The sequence below is a fragment of the Canis lupus genome, chromosome 11 (genome assembly GCF_048164855.1).
Source record: "Canis lupus baileyi chromosome 11, mCanLup2.hap1, whole genome shotgun sequence".
NCBI classification, from domain to species: Eukaryota; Metazoa; Chordata; class Mammalia; order Carnivora; family Canidae; genus Canis; species Canis lupus.
Window position 1 is genome coordinate 23,791,945 of NC_132848.1, and position 22,829 is coordinate 23,814,773.

A 22,829-nucleotide genomic window follows, 5' to 3' on the forward strand; every position below is an offset into this window, starting at 1 on the left:
CGGGGTCCCCACAGACAAAGGCCACACCTGGCCGTGAGCCCCTGTGCTAGCAGGTGCCACCAGAATCCCCAGGGGCCTGGGATGCCCAGACCTCTGCAAGGGAGCCCTTAACACTAGGAGGTGGGCACAGAATAGAGGGCCCAGCCCCCCGGTGAGGGCAGAGCCACACAGGTCCCTGCCATTTCTGGCCTTGGCCTGGCTCTTCTGCCTGGAGGGGACCCTGCTGATGGTCATCACCCCCCATCCCAATCCATTAGCTGGCTCCAGACCTATCCTGGGTTCCAGGAAGGAGCTGGGAGCCAAGGAAGGCAGTTCAGGGATCTCAGCCCCATTGGCCCAGCCGAGTGGCCCTTCTCGTTAGTTCTCCGACCTGGAACAGGCTTCCGGCCCAGTTCCCCTGAGGCTGGGGTTGCTCACTCTTGTCCTCCCAGCTGCCCGGCTGCCCCCTACTCGGGGCCGCCCACCTGTTCCTGGAGCACCTTCCAAGTGCCGGGGCGGGGGGGCGGGGCGCGGAGCTCCTGAAGTCAGTACATTCCCATCTTGTCCACAGATGACAAGCCAGAGCTCCTCCTGGCCGGCCGCCCCACGGCACATCTGTGCCCCGAGCTGAAGCGGGGCTCCTGGCTGGGTCTCCTAGGAGATACGCAGACGGCTCCTCGCGCAGATCCCCATGGCTGGCGGGCCCTGTGTCGCCATCAGTGAGCCTCCCCTCCTGACCACCCAGTGCACAGCACTTTCCAGCCCCCATCCCATGGGGCCCCCTCCCCACCTCCAAGAGATGAACTCGAGGGGTGAGCCCTTTGAATGGGGCAGGGGGTTGCCTTCCAACCGGATGAGAAACATCCCCACCTGGCCCACAAGAAACCTCATGTGCTCTTCCCTCGCTGGTGGCCGTGCCCATCCCTGACCCTATGCGTGTGCCCTTCCTGCCACAGTCCCAGCCACTCCTAAGAGGCTACCCCGCTTTCCAGCTCTTCCTTTTCGGGGCCTCTGAGCCCCACTATCAGGATGGGGCAGAGGAACTGGGCCCCAGCAACCTGCCCTGGGACCGAGATGTGAGATCTGGGGGTGAGCCCCGGGGAAGAAGGTCTGGGGCCTGGCATCACAGACATGAGCTCGGGATCGGGGCAGACAGGTTTTATTCCATCCTCTTCCTGCCCACGGCCAGCCGCCCCGGGCAGAGCAAGGACGGGTGGCTCGAGGGTCTGGGACAGGCACACACAGGTCACGCTGTGGCCTGAGGCAAACGGGAAGGGGGTTAGGCAGGTCTGTGACCGACCCCCATTGCTCTGGGGATCATTCTGGAGGCCCGGCTGAGCCACAGGGTTCGGTGTCCACGGGGGTGGACACTGGCGGGCCGGGGCAGGCTGGGGGCGGTGGCAATGTCTGTTCCATGCACACACGGCTGCCCAGCGGACCTGGTGACCTGTGAGGCAGGTGGAGCAGCCAAGAGGCCCCAGCACGGAGCGGGGCTGGGGGCTGGGGTGGTGGTGGTTTTTCCGACAGACTCAGGAAATGGCAAAGTGGCTGGCGCCCACAGGAAAGAGTAAAAAAACCTCTTGCACACATGCACCCCACAGGCACACACACGGGGGCAGTAAAAACTCGGGGCCCTCACACAATGCTCTGCCGACCCCCGGCCCCCTCGAACTCCGATGCGCCAGAGCCACGGGCCCGGCCAAAGTCAATGAAGATCCCTTCCGAATCGGAGTCCACGGATTCCAGGATCTGGTCCACCAGGTTCTCTGGACTGGAGGAGGGCGGGGAGCCGTGGGCCGCGCCTGGGCCAGGCTCAGGGGGCTGGCTGGGTGGGTACAGTCTGCTGGGGCACGGCCCCGACTGGGGCACCGGAGACGGTCTGAAGGCCCCGGCGGGGCCCTGGCCAGGCGAGTCGGAGAAACCCTGGGGCTCGGGGAAGGACGTCATCTCCGAGACCGAGTGCCTGCGGATGCCAGGCCCACCGGCTGCTGCACCCTCGGCCTCGTGCTCCGCCACGGGGTTCAGCAGCGGGGTGTTGTAGCTCTTGGAGCGCACCACGGGGTTCTTGGCCAGAACGTCCCCTGAGCGGGAGCGGCGCAGGAAGTGCTTCTCTGCAGAGACAGACAGACGAGGTGTTAGGCCCGGGAGGCCAGGGGCCGGGTGGGCAGCAGCCACTTGGCAAACCCAGGCACCCGTGTGTTCCAGGCCCTTCCTGGAGCCCCTTGGACTCTCATTTGCTTGGTCCCTGGTGGTAAGAGCCCACGTGGTTGGGGCTTGGTCTGTGGAGACCCCCCAGGGCCAAGAACAGGGGCCGGGGCACAGCAGACGCGGTTTACTGAGCCCAATGAAGCAATGGGGCATGTGTTAAAGGAGCCACGTGGCTGGCTTCTGCCCTTCAGGCCAGGCAGCCCCACCCCTGCAATCCCCAAACAAGCTGGGTTCCTTGGGCTCTGGGCCTTTGCACATGCTTGTGCCCTCTGCTGGCCAACTCTTGACTTTCAGGACCGAACTCGGATGGGACCTCACTGGGAACACAGAAGCCTCTGCCGGGCTTTAGGGGAGTCATCACGTCGCCGTGTGTGGCGTCGGCCTACCAGGTCCCTGCACACAGCAGGGCTGGTGAATGCTTGGGACCGGTCTGTGCCTGACAGAAAAGCCCATTCCCAGTGGGATCTGGTTCTGGCCGTCTATTCCCTGGGGGGCCTGGATGGCTGGATTCCCTGGGGGGCCCGGGCAGCGGTGGATGGGGCCAGAGGTTACCCAGCTCCCCGCCCACGGCCCAGTCAAGCCCTACCCAGGATGCAGGAATGTGTGAAGGGGCCCTCGCTGGAATAGAGGCCGTAGGTGCCCAGGTAGGGTGACACCACCTTCTGGATCAGCGTCTCCAGCCGCAAGTAGTCCTTGGTCACGCCCCGGGACTCGTGCACCCCCTGCAAGAGAGGGAGGGAGGAGGGTGGTCGCCGGACAGCCTGTTCCTCGCCTGCCCGGCCCAGTCAGACTGAGCTCAACAGTCACCACCAACAGCCAGACCCCCGGGTTTCTGGCCCCCATCCGAGCCTGTGGTGACCTCCCTTCCCAGCCCTCCTGAGTCGGGGTGTCTGTCCCTCCCTGCTTTGACACCCTCGAGGCTGCCCTCTGCACATGGCAGCTGGAGTGGCCTGAAAGATTGTGACACCCTGTGGCCACACCAGGTTGAGAAACCTGTACTCTGCCCTTCGGAAGAGAGTCCCCCAACCCCAACCCCAACCCCAAAGCCACGCACTGGCCTCCCAGAGGCTCTGGGCAGTCCTGGGGGACGCACCAGCTGACCTCACTGAGCGACAGCAGCACCACCCTGGGGGCCCTTGCTCCTTGCCCCAGGGAGGCTGCCCCCCATCCTCTCCACACTGCCGCCCGGCCCTGCCAGCTGTCCACCTCCTCCCTGACCCCCCTCATCCGAGCTCTGAAGGGAGCTCCACCTCCTCTGGTTCCATCAGAGCCAGAGCCTGAGGAAGGCAGCCGCCCGGAGGACAGCCTGGGTGTTGCTGACGGGGTGCAAGCTGGTGCCCCAGCATCCCCGGCAGAGGGCTGGCACAGTCGGGCTCCAGTGAGCGCTCACGGAGTCACTGTCTGAAGGAATGAGGGGACAACATCCCTCCCCAGGGGGCTGCTGCTGGCTCACAGCACATGACACCCTTAGGACGTCAGATGACAGCTACAGACAGTCACACCGCCTACGAGAGACCCACAGACTAAACGTAAAGGGGTGAGGGGTGCCTGGAGGGCTCTGTCAGTGAAGGGTTCGAATTCTGATTTTGGCTCAGGTCACGATCTCAGCGTCATGGGATCAAGCCCCTCACTGGGCTCCGTGCAGGGCAGGGAGCCTGCTTAGAGTTCTCTCTTTCTCTAAAAAAATAAATAAAAATAAATAGAAGCAGAGGGTTGAGAGCCGTGCCACGCTGATGGCAGTCTCAGGAGGGCAGGAGCAGCCAAGTTACTTCAGACAGGGTGGACTCTGGCCCAAGGAGCGTCATCAGGAGTCACGAAAGTCATGACATAATGATACAAAGGTCAACTCTCTGGGATGGCATGACAACCCCTAAGGTGCCTGCACCTAATAACAGAGCGTCCGGCCAGGTGAGGCAAACTGCTAGAGCCACGGGAGGGGCCGTGAATCCACTCATGGTGGGGGACCTCAACCTGCACGGAGACAGACCAGTGGGCAGAAACTCGGGAAGGACACATGGAACTCAATGCTACCCCCAATTGACTGGATCTCATCACCAGCAGACTGCTCTCCCCCGACAATGGCAGAACACGCATCCGCAGCTCCCGTGGGACACCTGCCAGGTCTGGCCACGTTCGGGGCCGTGAGATACACCTTCACACATCGACAAGGACCAAAATCCTACAGTGCCTGCTCTCAGACCACAGGAGCATGAAGCCAGGACTCAGAACAGGAAGACAACCAGGAGATCCCCAAATACGTGCAGATGAAACAACTGACTTGCTTTGAAATAACCCATGGGTTGAAGAAGAAATCTTAACAACTAAAATGTTTCTGGTGAGGGATGCCCAGATGGCTCAGCGGTTGAGCACCTGCCTTCGGCCCGGGGCCTGATCCTGGAGACCCAGGATCAAGTGTCCCACATCGGGCTCCCTGCATGGAGCCTGCTTCCCCTCTGCTTGTCTCTGCCTCTCTCTGTGTATCTCTCATGAATAAGTAAATAAAATGTTTTGGGTGAAATGAACATGAAAACACAGTGAATGCACTGGAGGCCGTGCCCTGAGGGAAGCTGTAGCATCAAATGAATATACTAGGACAGAGAAAGCCGAAAGCCAATAATCTAAGCTTCTATTTCAGGAGACTAGAAAAAGGAAGAGCAAACAAAGTTCGAAGAAAGCAGAACAAATATAATAAGAGTAGAAGTCAGCGAGCCGAAGACAGGAAAGCCTCAGAGATAATCAACGCAACCCCAAGCTGCTCCTTGGAAAGACCAGCAACGTCTCTAAGCCTCCAGCTAGGCTGACTAAAACAGAGGATGTGAATCCCTAACAGCAGGAACGAAAGAGGAGCCATCACTACAGACCCCAGAGATCTGGGCAGTGGGGTTCTAAGTTGCCATGCAGGACCCCACGTTCCCGGGAGCCTCCTCCACCCCCAGCAACAGTGGCAAGGATGACCACGATGCTTCCGCTCAGCTGGGCCATTCCGTGAGCTTCACACTGCTTCACTCCTGAGACCTACAAAGGATGTCTGTCTCTGCCCCTGGGTGCACAGGAAGAGAATGGGGGACCAGGGGCTGCATGCCTGGCAGGCACTCCGATGCACAGTTGCTGCCCCGGGGCCTGGGAAGGAGAACGGTCACTCTGCTGGAGAAGCACAGGGAGCACGATTGGTCCCCAGCACATGCTCACCAGCAGCTGTGACATTAGATCCATTTGGGACGGGAAAGCAGTGGGGACAAGGGCACCGGGGGCATGAGACAAGCTCCTTCAACGTGCAGGCCGGGCAGGGAGTGGTGCAATAGCACAGGCGTGCGGCCAGGGCTGTACCCATGGGTAGGGGGTGGGGGCAGGAGGGCAAGTCTTGGAGGCCGCAGGGCCAAGCCTGGGAAGCTGTGTGAGGCAGAGAGGCCACCAGGGGGTGGCACTGCCCCAGCCTGGCCCCCACCTACCTGTGTTCTTGGGATCAAGGTGGGACCCCCTTCCTGGTTCTAAATCTCGGTCCAGCCACTGAGTTCCCAGAAGTACCACCAGGGGCTTTACACCGGGTTTAACCCCCTAAGTGCTGGAACGTGCCCTGCAGGCAGGCGGTTTCACTGTTGCACAGGTGAGGAAAGAGGCTGAGACACAGTCTTGAGGTCCCATTTCCACCCAGCCAGGGGCCCCGAAAATCCTTCCAAATCCGTGGCAGGCCCGGCACCAGCTCCCACCCAGTACAGTCCATCGACCCCTAGACCTCCACATTCTTCAGCCCTTCCCTGCTCTGGAACCTTCACTGGCTGCCCCAGACCCCAGACCAGCCTCGCAGACCCTACTTTAGAAGGGCACCCACATGCTCGGGGGATACAGAACACTGACCTGTCCTCGCCTCGTAAGACGCAGGCGAGGACAGGCCTCATCAGCCCTGGATGGACGAGGACTCTACACCCTGCCTGTACCATGGGGCGGCTGACGGTCCCTAGCCTTGTCCCGCCACAGTGCGGAAACTGCGGGACACTGTGCCCATCACGGGGCCGGAGATGCGGCCGTTCGCAAAATGCCATGTTTGCGGCACAGGCTGGTGGCCCGTCAGCCCCTCTGCGGTCTCAGGCAGGCCACTCACTCCCAGGGGCTGGAGGGTGGCCGCCAACACCTTGCAGCTGCCGCCTTCTTGAAGCTGCCCTGGAGGGTGAGAGCCACTTGCACAGAAACCTCTGGAACCACCGTGGGGAGGCGGCCAACAGCCCCGACGACGGACTGGAGCGGGGCGTGAAGGCACGGCAGCCCCTGCCCATGAGGGACACCCTGGGCTCCCCAGGGAACCAGGTGGAGGCCAGGCCTGTCCTGAACGCTCACCTTCCCCCAGCACCTCCCGGGCTCCACCTGCTTCCCTCTCCCCTCACAGGTTTTTCCTGAGAAGCATCCCCACGGATGTGCCACGTAGACCCGAATGAGTCTCAGGCTCTGCCTCTGGGGGGCCTGGCCTGGTGCCCGGAGACGCGCCTCCACGGGCCCCCACCCACCTGCAGCACCAGCAGCATCTGGACGATGGCGGGGGGCACGCGGGCGTGGGTGCGGGCCAGCGCGTCCTCCAGCTTCACGCTCAGGGTGATGGTGTTCCGGAAGTGCAGCAGGGCCAGCTGGCGCACCGACGGCTCCTTGCCCTGCAGACAGAGTGCCGCGTCCCCCGCCCTGCTGCCGTCACGAGACCCCTGCCTCCCCCCGCATCCACAGGTCCGGGCCCCACTGACCCTCGGGGCCCCCCTTCCACCTCGTCCCACTCCCTGGACAGCCCCGGTCCTGAGGGGAGGCTCCTGCCCCACGCCGAGGCCCTACTGTGTGCTGGGCAGGGCCTACCACGCACTGCTCAGGGCTTCACGGGCCTGTACCAGGGGAATGTCCTTATTTCCCAATTGTGGGAGGGAAACTCGTTCTGAGACGCCCAGGGACATGCCCGTGACCGGGTCGGGCCATGACCTGGGTCCCGGGTGTCCCGCAGCTGGGGGCCCCTCACCTGCACCGGGTAGAAGATGGCCTGCAGCGTGGGCAGCACGTCACTGAAGAAAAAATCCCAGGTCTCTGCCAGCGAGTCCAGCAGTTTCTGTCCTGTGGGCACAGGCAGCCGTCGCTGCTCACCGCCCCTACCCCGTCCTCTCTCCCGTGTGCAGGAGGACACAGGAGCTGTGGGCCGGGCTCCAGGCCTTGGAAGGCCCCCCACCCCCAGCACTTGGCAGCCCCATGGCCTGGGGTCCGCTGTGTGGCCTCCCTGTGCCTCAATTTCCCCGTCAATAAAGCAGGACAGTGCAGGGGCCAACTTCCCAGGGCCACGGGGATGAGGTGAGCTGTGACAGGGTCCCCGTGACGGGGCCCAGGGTGGAGGCGGCACTGGCTAGCACTGGCTGGAGGCTCCCATCCCCTTCTCAGCCTCGTCCTCCCCTCCCCCCGAGTCCCATGTGACCCCCCAGCAGGCGGGGAGTCCATCTGCCCACACCGATGTTTACAGAGCACTGACGCTGGGCACCGGGGACCTGTCACAGGACGGGGAAGCAGGACCTCGAATGGCGTTGTCTGCCCGTGGAAGGAAGGGGTGACTTCAGTGGGCAGATGAAAAGACAGAGCCTCTGAGATTCAGGTCTTTTTCCTCCAGGGCCCTGGTCCCTGTCACCCTGGGCTGCCCGAGGTGGGATCTGGGGGGCCAGGGAGATGGCGTCCAAGAACAGCATGTCCCAGGTAGGGCAAAAGCAGACAAGTGAAGAGGATGAGGCAGGGAGAGCTTCCTGGAGGAGGTGCCATCCAAACTGATGGAGGCGGCTGGGTTTGCCAGGATGGACACCCTCAGGGTGGGAGCCGCACAAGCAGATGTGTGGAGGGCAGGCCTTTGGTCAAGCTCTGGGCGCCTGTGCAGCCCCCGAGGGAGGAGGACACAGGCTGGCTTTGGGCTCCCCCAGGAAACACAAAGTGCAGAAGCCTGGGCCCTCCCAGCGGGGATGAAGCCCTGCTGGGTCTGGGATAAGCAGGTCCCGGCTCGTGTTGCCAAGGCCCCTGCTGCGAGGTGGGACGCCCCCCCCCCCGGAAGCCAGGCTAGTGACCGGCTAGATAAAAGGGGGTGCAGGGGTGTCTCTGGGTGAGGGGGGTGAAGTGCCACAGGCTGGCTGCCTCCCCAAGTACTGCTCGCAGGGGACAGCCTCGAGGCTCCCAAGGGACCCGGGGGGGGGGCAGATAAAGGCCTTCGCCTCCTGTCTTACTTTCTTTGGGCTCTGGGCCCCACACCTTCCATCCACAAAGGCCCAGATCTGTGGGGCTGCGGGGGCTCCGCGGGGCCCAGGGGGCGCCCCAGGCAGCCCATCCGACGGTGGCGGGGCCTCCGTGTGCGGCCCATCCGCTGGCACCAGGGCTCTGGGGCAGCAGCCAGTCCTGGGGCCCGCACCTAGCTCCGCAGAACCCGGGAGGGGTGGGGGCCGCCGCCCGTGGAGCTCTGCCCGTACAAAAGTCCCTTCAGGTCCCTGCCACCCCTGGCAAGAAGAAAGGCGGCTCAGTTCCCGGGGCCGGCCGTGGGGTGGCTCTGGGCATGGGCCAGGCCGCGGGGTGGAAACGCTGCGGAAAGCACATGTTGTCAAACACGGACGCCAGGCCCCGTCAGAGCCGCACGCTGACCGAGAGGCCGGGAAGCACGGCCTCGCCCACTGGCTGCGGTCTCCCGCGGGCTGAGGTCTAGGGGCACCGGCGAAGGGGCGGCAGGGCTGTGGGGGGTTACAGTTTCAGGTGGCACAGTGCTGGAGCCCTCTCTGCTCGCTGGAGGACCCCAGGGGAGTCCTGCGACTGGAGCCTCAGTGTGTGATCCTCTGACGACGGGCGTGATGACCGTCCTTGCGCGCACAGGGCGGCAGGCTCGCGGAGAGCAGGCCACAGGCACGGCCACTGGTGGGCGCAGCTGGGCCGCGTCCGTGCTGAAGCTCAGCAGAAGCCAGGTTCTCATCCGTCTCCCTTGATCAGCCGGGGAGGCCGGAGGGCACCAGGCTGATCTTGGCCCCGGTCTCAGCCCCGTGATGACCACAAGGCAGCAGAAAAGGCTGCAGCGGGGGCTCCGAGGAGGCCAGGCGGCCAGGAGGACGGCCCGGAGGAGTCAGGGCCGTGGCCACTGTGCGGTTTGGCCAAATGGCCTATAATAGGCTGGGATTCCTGCGGGACGAGGGAGGCCCGGGCCTAGGGCCTGGAGCCTGCAGGAGCCCCCGAGCTCCTCCCCAGAGTCCTGGAGCATCTGACAACCGAGGAGCCATCCTGGGGGCAGCCGGAGCCCACTCCTGTGAGCCACGCTCCAAGACCACAGACCCACATGCAGCCCCGGAGGGAGACTCCAGGTCTCCCATTTCCAGGAATCACTGGGCCCGGGAGCTCATGTCCAAGGCCCGGGTGGAGGCTGGAACGGGGTAGGCGGCAAGGTCCTGGGGCTGCCCACAAGGCCCCCTGTCGCCCTCCAGCAGAGGCACCGTTGAGGACACTGCTGGCCACAGGAATTGTCTCGAGAGCTGCCCTGGGAGCCACACCGGGGCAGGAGGTGGACGGGGCAGGCTCCAAAGGCCACCCCTTGGGGTGTGGTGCTGGCTATGTCCCCACGGCATGGACTGAGGGGGGCCGAACTTCCTCCCGAACAGACTGCGTTTTGAGGCCTGGCTCTAGGGCCACCATTTCCGTGTAGTCCTCCCTGACTGCCAAGACGGAGCTAACCTTTCCTTCCCCGGGCCCTCCCTTCAGCCTGACGTTCGGCATGCTGAACTGTCACCGTCTGGCCCACATCTGTGTCCCTAGTTGGGCCGTCGGTCCCTGCCAGGCAGGGCTGGATCTCCTCCATCTCCGAGCCCCCAGAGGCTACCTGGGGCCTGACCCGTAGTGAGCAGGCGGGTGGGGCCCATCCAACCCCACAGCGCTGGGATGGGGACGCTGAGGCTCAGGCCTGTGGCGGGAGGGCAAGGGCAGGCCAGGCCCTGTGGCTCCCAGACTGGGGCTCCGTGCCCGTCCCTGAGGCCTGGGGAGGCTGGACGGCGCCGGCACTCCCCGCTGGTGGCCTGGCCGACACAGCCGCTGCAGGCGGGCTCTCCTGAGCTGCACAAAGCTTCTCTTCTCTGAAGATCCCGGCTCCCCTGGGCCAGAGCCGGTGGGTGGCACAGGCACTTCTGGAATGTGCCAAGTAAGGAGAGGGGCGTGGGAGGGCGTCTCCACCAGGTGCCAGAGCCTCACCACCCTGCCCTGCTGGCTCAGCTGCCGCCTCCTCCAGGAAGCCAGCCTGGGCCTCTCCCTCCCCTCCCAGGCTCCTGTCTCCGAGCCTCTGCCCGATACAAGGAGGGGTATAGGAAGCGCAGGGGACATGCTGCCCTGAGTTCCTCCGCTGGCCAGGGGGTCCTCCTCTGTGCTGTGGGCTACCACCCCTTCACCCTAGGATCCGAGTAAACTCAAGGAAAAACCTGAAGCAGTAGTAGAACCAGGCTGGTGCCTCAGTTTCCCTGTATGTGCAGTGGCTACAGTGATGCTATCTCCTTGGCCCGGACGTTGGGGATCCAAGGAGTCAGCAGCTGGCCAACACCCAGGACGGTGGAGCACAGAGCGAGCAAGTGCCTGGTGTAGAGAAGACGCTCAACAGACGCTGGTGGAGCCTGAGCTCAGCACGGGGCCTCGCACGGAACAGGCCTCAGCACAGGCTCCTGGGTCCCCGGAGATGTTGCTGGGACGGGGTTCAGGCGCCAGAGGCCCCGGGGCAGTGAGGGGAGCCAGGGCCTCCACCCGATATCTCAGCCCTCCTGGGCTCTATTGCAGGGGTGCGGGAGGGGGGATGCTCTTCCCAATAAGGTTCCCTCCTAGGATCAGATTCTGGCCTGGCTGCCCTGCTGCCCCCCACCCCGAGCCCTGGGGCCACAGGTCAAGCTTCCCAGCAGCAGCACGGCCCACACTCGGTCCCAGCTGCGGGGCCACCACTCACCCTCATAGAAGCGGATCTTGTCCCGCAGAATCACCATGCCTTTCGTCAGCAGCTGGTTCTGGAAAGCACGCACGGGGTGCCGTTACCGCCCCGGGGCTGCTGGGGGCAAGCAAGACCCCCAGGAGCCCCCTAGCTGGCAGCCGAGGCCCAGGGGGCAGGGACTCAGCTGTGCCCGCCACCCCCCAGCTCGCCCTGGGAGCACAGCGAACCCCCCAGAGGCCCGCTGCGCAGGGCAGGTGGCCACCTTCACGTCCCACCATGAAGGAAGGCCCTCCATGCAGGCGGGCTGCAGGCCAGACATCCTGGCCTGGGAACCACATCGGGGACTTGAGGCCCAATGTGCCGGGTTCCCGCTGTCACGCCACCCCAGCGTCACGGCCACTCATTTGAAGCGTCCAGAAGGGGAACGCTTGGACACACGGAGTGGATGGTAGCCGCTGGGGGCCGTGGGGAGTGGCGAAGGGGGGGCGGCTTGGAAATGTGGGGCTGCTGCTGGGGGCAGTACGTTCTGGAATTAGTGGGGTTAGCACCCTGAATGCCACTAACTGTATACTTGAAATGGGCGCTGCATGAGTGTCACCCCGTGATAAACCTGTCATGCTGAAGAACCAACCCTACAGCTGCATGAAGTGAGGCCTTGCACTTGGAGCCCACCCCAGGCAGGTGGTGTGAGCCGGGCAGGCAGTTCCAGGATTTCACGGGCTTTGCGGGCTTTGGACCAGAGGAGCTGTGACAAGTGTCAAGTACAGCACAACCTGGGGACTGGGGGCCTCGCAGTGCTGATGCCAGGCCAACAGCATCACCATGTGAGCTCAGGGCACTGGGGCCATGCTGTGACACAAACGTGGATGCTCGAGAGCCCACCCTGCTATGCCAGGGGATGAACGACCCGTCAGAAAACCAACCCCAGGGGCACCTGGGTGGCTCAGTGGCTGAGGCCCTGCCTTCAGCCCAGGGCATGATCCTGGAGTCCCAGGATTGAGTCCCCGCATCGAGGTCCCCACGGGGAGCCTGCTTCTCCCTCTGCCCATGTCTCTGCCTCTCTCTCTGTACCTCTCGTGAATAAATAAAATCTTTACAAAAAAAAAAAAAAGAGAGACAGAGAGAGAGAGAAAAGAAAACCAACCCCATGTCTGCCATGAGCCAGGGCGCGCATGGCACGAAGACTTCACCTGGATTGTTATTAACCTTCACGATGCTCCACGTGGGCTAGACAGGGAAACTGAGTCACAGTGGTGAGGTGGTCCTGGGAACCAGTGCTCCATGTACCCACCAGGAACAGGTGACCCCTGCCCCTTCTGGCCAGCTCGGAAAGCAGCCCCAGCCCCGCGGAGAGCAGACCACCCACCTGCAGGTACTCCGTGAAGAAAGACCCCAGCTCTGTCTTCAGCAGCTGCCTGTGGGCCGGAGGGGACACGGGAGTGAGGGACAGCAGGGCTCGGAGCCTGCACGGCATGGGGGGGGGGACACGCCCCACCTGTCCCCACGCAGCGGGCCTCTGTGCGGCTTGCCCCAGGCTCTCAGGCACCTGCCACCATTTCACACAAGAGGCAGCTGGAGGCTCCCCAAAGGCAGAGTGGGGGCCATGGGCACCCGTTACGTTCTCGGGGGACACAGGCAGATGAGGGGCTCCAGCTCCTCAGCTCCATCCCTCCCCCTGCAGCCGCTGCACAGCCCCTTCCCCTCCCTCCATCCTCCGGTCGTCCTCCCCAGGGCATCTTCACGCGGCTCCTCCCATGCTCCACCCTCAGCAGGCTCAGAGAGGTCAAGTGACTCATCCAGGGCCACACAGGACACACCAAGCTGGGCTCTGACCCTTGTCCTTTGTACTCAACGTTGACAGCTCTGTGCTGCACACCTCTGGGGGCTGAGGGAACGGCGGGTGTCCTGGCCCAGACCCAGCACAGCCTGAAATGCTTGGGCGCTGTCAACGTTAGGCCCACCTGTCCTCTCCCTCCCCCTTGGAGCTGTGTGCACTCGTGCACACCTACACTCGGGGGGGGGGGGGGAGGTACCAAACTCACCTCCCCCCCGTACCCACTCTGTGGCTGCTCTGGTCCTCAAAGGCCTTTAGGGGCTGCAATGCTTTACTTTCCTGAAAGTGGGGACCCCCAGGACTGGCTGTCCCCCGGGGGGTAGGGGCGGGGGGATAAGTGTAGCCCAGAGGGCAGGTGGTTCGCGTGAGGTAACTAGCACCCCAGCAGCTGACCAGCAGTCACCCCTGGAGCTGGGGGCTTCGGGCAGGATCTGGAAGGTGCGGAGGCACAGGGAGGGGCCACAGCCATGCCAGGCCAGTCACGGACCGGAGCTCTCGACAGCTAGATGGGTGGTACCTGTGTGCCTGGTGGGACGGTTAAGGACCCCAAGGGTCAGTGCACCTGCAGCCGTCTGGAGGCAGCCCCGGGGCCCCGTCCTGCACCCCTGCCCGGTGGCTTCTCTTAGCACAGGACCAATGTCAGGTCACTGCCCGACGCTGTCCCCATGTAACGGTGAGGTTAACGGGGACGACGTTCACCGGGCTGAGCCCCACCGGGACAGCAGGGGGTGGAATGTTGCGCTGTGTGAAGCCAGTGACCCCGTGGTCGGCCCCCAGCCACCGTCCCTCCACCTTCTCCCAAGTCAGGGCTTCCAAGGATAAAATGTGACCTGAGCTCCTGTCATGACCCCGTGTCCAGGCTCAGTATCTATCTCAAGGTCCCCACGTGACACAAGGGGCCGCTCTGGGCAAGAGCAGAGGGAGAGGCTTCTGGAGCAAAGGGCAAGGAGGGAAGATCTTCTTTTAGGCCCAAGACTGAGCCTGGGTGAGTCCCCTCCGCGTGTCAGGGGCCAGAGGGCCAGCCCCCCCATGCTGCCAGTGCACCGTGCGAGGCCGGGCAAGGCTGGGTAAGTCCCCTCCCCTGCCTGCATTCCAGAACCCCGGGGCCCAGGACACCCTAGAAGGTAGAGCAGGAGGGTGCGGGGTGTCAAGGGAGACCATGGCTTATCCTTGGTGTATACAGCAGGTGCTCAGTAAAGCCCTCCTCACCCTCTCCCTGGCCCAGTCAGTCGAAGTGAGTATGAGCATGAATGAATGACTGAATGTCTCCTTTAGGGCCAAGCAGACCCTCTGTCCCACTGCTGGCTGCCCCGAGCTCCCCACTACGTGTGCCCCTGAGCAGGGGCGAGGGGCATGGGCAGCCAAGCACTCTCATTTGTGCTCTGCCCACCAGCTCTCCCAGCTGCAGATGAGGGAAACCAAGCTCATTCCACAGATGTGCAAACTGAGGCCCCAGGGCCAAGTGGTGAGGTCACTGTGGGTTCTGCTGGTCACACTGCACCCGCACCCTTAGGGGAGCCTCCAGGCAGCCTACGTACCCGGACACCACCCTGTCCAGACAGGTCTGCAGGTGCAGCGGCAGGGGCAGGGGCAGTGGCACGGGCAGGGGTAGGGGCAGCGGTAGGGGCAGGGGCAGTGGCAGCGGCAGGGGGAGGGGCACGGGCAGGGGCAGGGCAGCCGATCTGCACCCCAGCCAGAAGCCCAGGGGGCAGCAGGAGGGGCCTCAGGGCACAGCAGGTGGCCAAGGTCCTGCCCTGGGGCTCACACGCCTCTCGGGCCCCAGGCAGACCAGGAGCTGCCTGAATGCTGCAGGAGAGGCCACCCCAGGCAGACACCTGGGCAGCAGTGGCAGAGTCAGGACGGGCTCAGAACGCAGAGCAGCCTGAGCCACGGGCCTTTCACAGCTGAGCACAACCAGGCACCTGCGGCCTGATTCTGAGGGTGGGGTGTGCGAGGAGTCCTTCGGGGGCAATGCCGTCTGAGACGCAGCAGAAAGACGTGTCCTCTGCAACCCAGAGGGACTTAGTCTCTGTCTGGAGAAACTATTTTGCAAAGTGTGTCTGTTCCGGGGCAAAGGAATAAAAGGGTCAAGAGAGAGGCTGGATCAGCAGCCTGGATGTCACCCAAATCCACCCTGCACGCTTTAGAGACCACCACCTGGGACGTGAGAAGACAGCCCCCACGGGGGCGAGAGCCCAGTAAGGGTCCAGATCCACAACATATAAAGAGCTCCCGCAACTCAACAATAGGAAGACATATCACCCGATTTACAAATGGGCCAAGCGGACGTTTCCCCCCAAAAAACGGGTGGCCAACGGGCTTCTGAGATGTTCCTGTCATTAGTCATAGGGGAAATGCAAACCCAAACCACAAGCCGGCACTTCACACCCACAAGTAGAATACAAACGCCCAGAAGTAACAAGTGCCAGTAAGAAGGCGGAGGACTGGCCACTCAGACGCCGCTGGCGGGAAGAGACGCCGGTGCGGCCGCTGTGGGGCACCCATCCCACCCTGGGTCACCCAGAGAAAGGAAGCCGCCCGACCACACACAGCCCCACCCTGCACGTTCATGGCCACGCCTGTGTTACAGCCCCAGGGGGCAGCAGGGGCCCAGGTATCTAACACTAGGTGAATGGAACCACGAAAGGCAGTGTCCCTAGCGTGGAATGTTATTTGGCCACAAGAGGGAACGAAGTATGGCACAGGGACGCCCCTGTTGCTTAGCAGTTGGGCGCCTGTCTTCGGCCTGGGGCGTGATCCTGGAGTCCTGGGATCGAGTCCCACTTTGGCTCCCTGCACGGAGCCTGCTTCTCCCTCTGCCTGTGTCTCTGCCTCTCTCTGTGTGTCTCATGAATAAATAAAATCTTAAAAAAAAAAAAAAAAAAACATGGGGAGGGAGGATGATGGCCAGACACCAGGGTCCTGTGACTATTCACCCCCCCTGGATTTATTTAGCCTTTCCCGGGCAAAGCCAAGGAGCACCCCCACCAACCTGCCCACCCACCTGCGAGAACAGAGGGGAATGTGCGGTGACAGCATCAGTGGCTCTGGTCACGGGGCCCTCTCGTGGGATCAAGGCTGATGACTGATGACATCATGTGTAATTAAATGCACTTGATGGAACGTGGCCACGTGCTGGAGAAGGGCAAGGGGCAGTCCCAAGGGACCCACGGGCCCCAGGGTCAGGGACTCGAGTCCCAGCTCCACTGACCAGCCCTGGGAACCCAAGTGACATGCCGTCTCTGCCTCAGTTCCCCCACCTGTAAAACGGCGACAATCAGGTCTCCGCTGCTCGGGCCGAAGGCGTGGGAAGCTCGCCAGCAAACCCTTGACGGAACTGTTGTGAGCATAGTGAGTTAAGGACGCCCCGCACGGAAGGTTTGCGCGGGTTAGAGACGCGCTCCCCGGACAGCCACGGGCCAGGAGCTCCACGCCTCCCGTTGTGCCCGGCCGCCGCCTGCCCCTTGGGGGAGGGTTCTGGGGTTGGAGAGGGGAGCCTCTGTGCCCCCCAGCTCCCCAGCACACCCCCCTAAGGGAGGCCGCCGCTCTGTGCTCGCTCCCCAGGGCTGGGGATGGGGGCGCACCACCTGGAGGGGGAGACAGCTGAGAGCCAGACGGGTCGTGACCACCGTTTCTGCCACCAGACGTGGGGGTGGGGAGAATGGGACACACGCTGGCTGCTTTGTGAATTTGGGAAGTGGTCTCCCTCCTTTTTGTTTACACATCCAGCAGATTCCCCAGGTTTGCCACGAACTCCTATCTCCCTCAGCGGATGCATTTGAGGACGACGGGGCTCCTGGGGCCGGCCCTGGGTGGCCCAGATGAGCCCCCAGAAAAGCAGGGTCCCCTGATGGGTCGCGTGTAGGGGCCCTGGGAGAGGCAACGAGCTCCTGCTCTGTGACTCCAGCTGCCCCTTCCCCCACCCGGGCCTCAGTTTACCTGTCTGTAAAGGTCCCTTCCGCTCCGCTACACTGGGCAGCGGTGCCCTGTATGGAAACGGTCCCTGTCCCAGTGATGCTTTTCTCCCCCTCTTGAGCTGATGAGGAGCTCCTCTCCCCAGATACTGCCATGGGGACCGGCAAGGGCCGGGGAAGGAAGGAGACAGCACGGGGGTAGGAAATCCCTCCTCGGGGCAGCTGCGTGACCCTGGGCAAGTGTCCTGACCCCTCTGAGCATCACCTCCTACACCATGAAGCAGGGCTGACAGCACTGGCCTTGCAGACCTCTTCCCCGGGGCGGACGGTGCTACGCTCACACCGGCAGCTCGGAGGGGCCGGTCTGTCCCGGGCTCCCTCAGCAGTGCTCACCGCCTGGCCACCCACAGGAAATGAGGGGCGTTCGGCTGGGCTGGAACTGCCCTTCCGGGAACAACACTCCCGTCATTAGGCAGGTGGGTCCTTCCTCTTTAACAGAATAATATCCTTCGTGATGTTCGCCACCCGCGGGGAATGTGGGCGTCATCTGGAGCCACTGACCAAGGCCCACCCCGCTTCCCCTGAAAAGAAAGTCCTCAGGATGGGTGGGGGTGAAGGGCAGCCAGGGCCTGCGGTCGGGGTCGCTGCCCACTGGGGTGTGGCCGGGGGGACTAGGGCCTGGCTGTGGTCTCCACCCAGGCGCTGCCTCCCCCGCCACTCGCAGGCCCGTGACGCGACGGGACGCTGGCCACTCACCGGACGCCTTCGTTGAGGCTGAAGAGCTCCTGGTCGGGCAGCCCCTTGCGCTGGAAGACAGCGATGACCCCGTTGTGGATGCTGCAGGCGGGAGAAGGGATGGCGCTGAGCCCCGAGACCCCTGCCCACGCTCGAGGCCTCCCCTCCCTGGAACAGCCCACGCTGCTCAGCTCAAGAACAGATGTGGGTCTGCTCAGAAGCGGATGCCCGGCTGTCCTTGTGGGACCCTGTGCTCCCCAGGGCCTCTGCTCCCGTCTCAACCTCTAGCCCCAGCCTCCCAGGGCATCCACTCCCATCCTGACCCCATAGTTCCAACGTCCCCAGGGCCTCCGCTCCTGTCTCGACCCCTACCTTAGCCTCCTCAGGGCCTCCGCTCCCATCCTGACCCCACAGCCTCAACATCCCCAGGGCCTCCACTCCGTCTCGACCCCCAGCCCCAGCCTCCCAGGGTCTCTGCTCCCGTCTCGACCCCTAACCCCAGGCTCCCCCCCTAGGAGCTCTTCGGGAGCCTGCACACACTCTGCCCTCCTTCCTGTGTTCTTGAACCCTCTCTTCCCAGGGGCACCCTGAGATCACCTGTCCCACCCTGTAATGTAAGCCCGACACGGGCTCCTGGGTGCCTCTGACTCCCAGCATCCCTGAGCATCGAACGCTCGTATTATCTGCCCCCCCCCGGGGAAGCTGCCTCCAGCCACAGGACCTTGGCACATGCCCTTTCTGCTGGTTGGTCCTCACCCACGTCCGTTATCTATTTCCTTTAGATCACGCGTCACTGGCAGCCTTGCCAGCACTTGGTGGTGAGCAACCACACTTTTCTGTGTGGTTTAACTTGTTTCCACCGCTATCTACAAACCCCAAGGGCACGGGGCCGGTTGTTCATGACCTGCCTGTGTAGACCCGGCGTCTGGCCTGAAGGAGGCTTGCAGGCATCTGGGGAGAGCTCCTCCTTGACTCTCCCTCACCCTCCAAAGCAAGTCGGTCCTGAAGGTCGACCCATGTCTACCTCTTGCAGCTCCCCTGTACCACCCCCACCCCCCGCCCTCCCTTCCAGCCAGGGCTCCTCTTCGTGCGCCTGGACCTGATGACGCCAGCCGGCCTCCTCACCACCTCGAGCCACTTCCCTGATCAGGGTCTTGCGAGGCATCTGCTGCCCTGCAGATACAGCCCAAAGCCCGGACGTGGCATTCAAGGCTCGTCAGGAATGGCCCCTCCCCGCATTCCGGGGCATCATACACTGAAGCCTCAGAGGGGGGACCTGCCAGCCACCGCACCTCTGCGCTTCCGCACCCGCTGCCCCTTCTGCCTGGAAGGCCCTTCTCCCTGGCTATGAGGCAAGTAATACACTGAAGACTCGGCTCAGAAGCCACTTCCTCCAAGAAGCCCTCCGGACCCCATCCTCCCCCCACAGAGACTCCTATGCTTTGCTGATTCACTTTCCCATTAGCAACCCCCCCCCCCCCACCACCAGGGTGAGCACCAGGCCTGGGTGGCTCTGCTGCCCTCCCCTCTAGGACCCAGTGCCTGATCTAAAGCCCACAGACTTGCTGCTGTGATTCTTGGGGTGGAGGGGCCCCCAACTTTGCAGACGGGGAGACAGAGGCGCATAGAAGCCAAGTCCCCTGCGGGAGGGCACAGAGCTCGCCAGGCGCCCCCTCCTCACACCGGGCGGGTGTCGGCAGGGCTGGGGCAGGGCCCTGCGTCCCAGGTGGGGGAAGGAGGCTCCGAGGCGTGCGGGGTCGTGCCCAGGGCCCACGGCCGGTCCAGCTCCACCAGGACTTATGAGCTTCTCGGCAAGTGCTCACCAGCACCAACACATCACGGGACCCGGGGCTGCTCCGGGCCTGGCATCGCAATGCCACTCATTTGCGTGTCCAAGACACACATCCTCTGATTTCCATTTCTGGCCTGTGAAAGGGGGTCATGAGCAGGCTGGCCCCCCACCCCAGGCCGCGGTAAGGATGGGGCCTGGCTGGGGCCGAGCCTCAGGGTACGGTCCTGGGGGGATCGTGCTCTCCTGGGTCGGAGTCCCCGGTAGACCCAGGCCCAGCACCGTGTAAGGCTGCTCCTCCTCTACGGCTAAAAACGATAAAAGTCCGCCAGGAGGGCTGCCCGGAAGCCAGTGGTCCTCCGGCAGCTGCCACGCTGGAATCCCAGCAGCTGCAAGCTCGCTGCCAGCCCTGTGGGGGTTGCTGGGTGGTCTGGGGCCCAGCTGCTCCTGGGGCAGAGGGGACCAAGGTCGAGGCCCCGAGGTGGGAGACAGCCGGCGCAGGCTGAGCCCTGGGTGGCCTCTCCGTGGCCCTCCGCCTCTCCCTTCAGGTCCTTCAGGAGGGACCCCAGCCCCGAGGTGACCCTCCACCCCAGGGCTCTGGATGGCAAGGCTGGCCCCTCGAACCAGGTCCTCCCCGAGGCCCTCAGAGCATCTGGTGCCCTGGGTGTCACATGTGTCACCCCTCCTGCCTCAGGGCCTCTGTCCCTGCTGTCTCTTCCTCTCTACACTCGCCCTCCACCCACCCCGAGGACCTCAACCCCACCCCCCCCAGGTCGGTCCCTCCTCCCTCATACCCGTCTTGCAGAAAAAAACTGACCTTGGCGGTCATTTCTCGGGGAGGGAGGTCTATGTGCCTTACTGTTCTCCCCTGAGCCCCAGCCTTCCCCGGGCGCTGCACCCAGAGTGTCAGCCAGCGAGGGACGTTATCTCCCCTTGGGTCTTTCCTACACTTGTATCCCAGCAGCCCCGGCCCCACCCCAGGGGCCACCCTGAGACTCCGCTTCCCACACCCGCTGTGACCCCTGGCCACCCATGCCCCAGCTTCCCCATCTGCACGATGGATCCTGAACGCCAGCACCCAAAGGAGACAGTGCCCGGGCAGCAGCCTGGCCCGCCAGTGATGCCCGCTATGGCATCTGCAGCAGTGACTCTGAGCAGAGGCCTGTCCCCAGAAGCTCCCACCACAGCTCAACCATCCGCTCTGTGGTTTTCTCCATCTCTTGCTTCTAACCACCACACAGGGGGCCTGTCACACCCCAGGCTCTGGAAGGAAATGCTCAGGGTCTGGCAAGCCAAGGGACAGCCCAGGATCGCACGCAGCGTGACAGGTGGCAGAGCCAGTGAGCCTGGCCTGTGGTCCCCACGGTCCCCCTACCCCCCTGCGCTGGCCCAGGAACTGCCTCCCACCCTGTGCCTGGCCGGACGGGGGACGGGGGTGTGCGGACAGGCAGGGGCTGTGCCTTCCATCCCTCTGCAGGAACGGGCTGAGGCTGCCCTTCCTTCCCAAGTCCAACTTGGGCAAACAACAAAAATCCTTGCTGCGAGCCATTCGGGGAGAGGAAGGGTGGGGAGCAAGAGGCCCTCATGTGACTTATCATCCCCCCCAAAATAGAAGTGAAACCCCAGGCACCACGGGTCGTGGCCTCCCAGCCAGAGGTGGGCAGGCCCAGACGCAGGCCCTGGCAGATGGTCCCGTGGAAACCACAGGCGGCCCCTGAGGGCGCTTCCGGAGGAGACCCAGCACTGCCTTGTGGAGCCTGTCCCCCTCCCCGGTGTGTCCCAGCATCTCTTGCCTGGGCCCAGGTCGGTAAGTGGTAAAGGGGAGAAGGTGCGAGGCCCCTGGCAAGGCTCTTGGGTGCCCTGGAGAGCAAGAGGCCCAGGGAAGGGAGGGGGCACAACGAGACTGGGAGGGGCAGGGCGGACTGCAGGTGCCTGGGGGCACCTGCCTGGGGACCCCTGGTTTGGGCTGGAGCCCATATGGGGCAGCAGGGTGAAGGGGGCCCCACATCCCCCTGTCACTTTTCCCAGCGCTGCCCACGTGCTCGCACAGGAAGCCCCAGCACAGTGAGTGGGGACCGTAAGGCCCCTGGCAGGGACCTGGAGGCACAGCCCTGCCTCTGTCGGGTGCCCACCCCGATTCAGGCACGGCCTCCAGAGGCCTCTGCCAGGTGACCCCAGCAGGCCGGCCCAGACCTGAGCATGACGGCCACATCCTCAGGCCCTGCGCCCTGGCATCCAGGCTGGGCATGTCCCACCGGCCACGTGGGAAGGGATGGTCAAGTGAATGAGGAAGGGCGGGGGGGGGGGTGCCGGGCTCCACTGGGCCCCCCAGGCTCCACTCCTGCTGCTGGCTGCCACCCCACCCGACATCCGGGGCGCTAGTCCTCGCTCTTCTCTATCTACGCCTGTCCTTGCCGGTACGCGGGGGTCATGCCTGGCCCTGAGAGATGAATGGGGGGGCCACCTCTGCTCCAGCTGCCCCAGGAGCAGCCCACTGGCCTCCTCTTCACCTCCAGGGGAAAGGCACAGGAAGCAGGCAACTTGGAATCCAGGCCCTGATGTGACCCTCTGGAAACGGGTGACATTTTCCAGGCCTGTGCCAGCTTCCTCTGCTCCTCTGCAAACAGGTCCCACTCACCCCCTGCTTTCAGCCCACCTGGCTGCAGATGCTCTAACAGGGCTCCTGGCCAAGCGGGAGGGGCCCAGGCCCAGTGCACTCCTCCCTGGGCACCTGGCAAGGGGCCTGATCCGCCAGTCCCGACTGCAGGGGGCAGAGTGGAGCACCTGCATCCTTGAATGGGTGCCGGGGGCTTCACAGCCCCCCCTTCCCAGCTGTGAGGGGGATGCCATGATGCCATGGATCCTCATGATGCCATGAGGGGGATGCCAGATGAGGGGTTCTGGATGCCATGCTGGGGAGGGCTGGGGTCGGGGGCCAGGGAGGGTGGGGGGGCTGGGAGGGAACTGCAGGTGGGAGAAGTATTAGCGTCAGAAATGCCACAAACAGGGACACCTGGGTGGCTCAGTGGTTGAGCGGCTGTCTTAACTTCAGGGTGTGATCCCAGGGTCCTGGGATTGAGTCCCGCATCGGGTTCCCCCACAGGGAGCTGTGTCTCCTTCAGCCTGTATCTCTGCCTGTCTCTGTGTCTCTCATGAATAAATGTATAAAGTCTTAACAAAAAAAAAACAACAACAACCCACAAACAGTGGCTTAAAACAACCCAAATGTGTTTCCTCACATTCCTGAAGGCCAGAAGTTCTCAATCAGTTCCGCGAAGCTGAAATCAAGGTGTTGGTGTGACTGGCTCCTTCTGGAGGCTCCGGGGGACAATCTGCTTCCTGGCCTACTCCAGCTTCTACAGGTGCCCACGTTCCTTGTCCCAGCCTTGTCCCACCCAGGAAGCACGGTGGCACCTTCTATCTCTGCTTCCATCCTGCCAT

General features: G+C 63.6%; 1 protein-coding gene across 6 annotated transcripts in view; it reads right to left on the minus strand.

Annotated features, from left to right (window-relative positions):
* Positions 1-1,122: 1,122 nt before the first annotated feature.
* PRR5 (proline rich 5) overlaps positions 1,123-22,829 on the minus strand; it is a 48,502-nt gene continuing 26,795 nt past the window's right edge. For 4 of the 6 annotated variants that reach the window (XM_072843586.1, XM_072843585.1, XM_072843588.1 and 1 more), the window contains 7 exons: positions 17,621-17,701; positions 12,483-12,531; positions 11,135-11,192; positions 7,178-7,269; positions 6,687-6,827; positions 2,774-2,909; positions 1,123-2,090 (listed from right to left, as the gene is read on the minus strand). In XM_072843586.1, coding sequence (XP_072699687.1) covers positions 1,615-2,090; positions 2,774-2,909; positions 6,687-6,827; positions 7,178-7,269; positions 11,135-11,192; positions 12,483-12,531; positions 17,621-17,701 — 1,033 coding nt within the window. In that variant the 3' untranslated portion in view covers positions 1,123-1,614. Of the gene's footprint in view, positions 2,091-2,773; positions 2,910-6,686; positions 6,828-7,177; positions 7,270-10,622; positions 10,774-11,134; positions 11,193-12,482; positions 12,532-17,620; positions 17,702-22,829 lie in introns of those variants that run through there. The other 2 variants (XM_072843587.1, XM_072843584.1) reach the window with 2 other exon arrangements.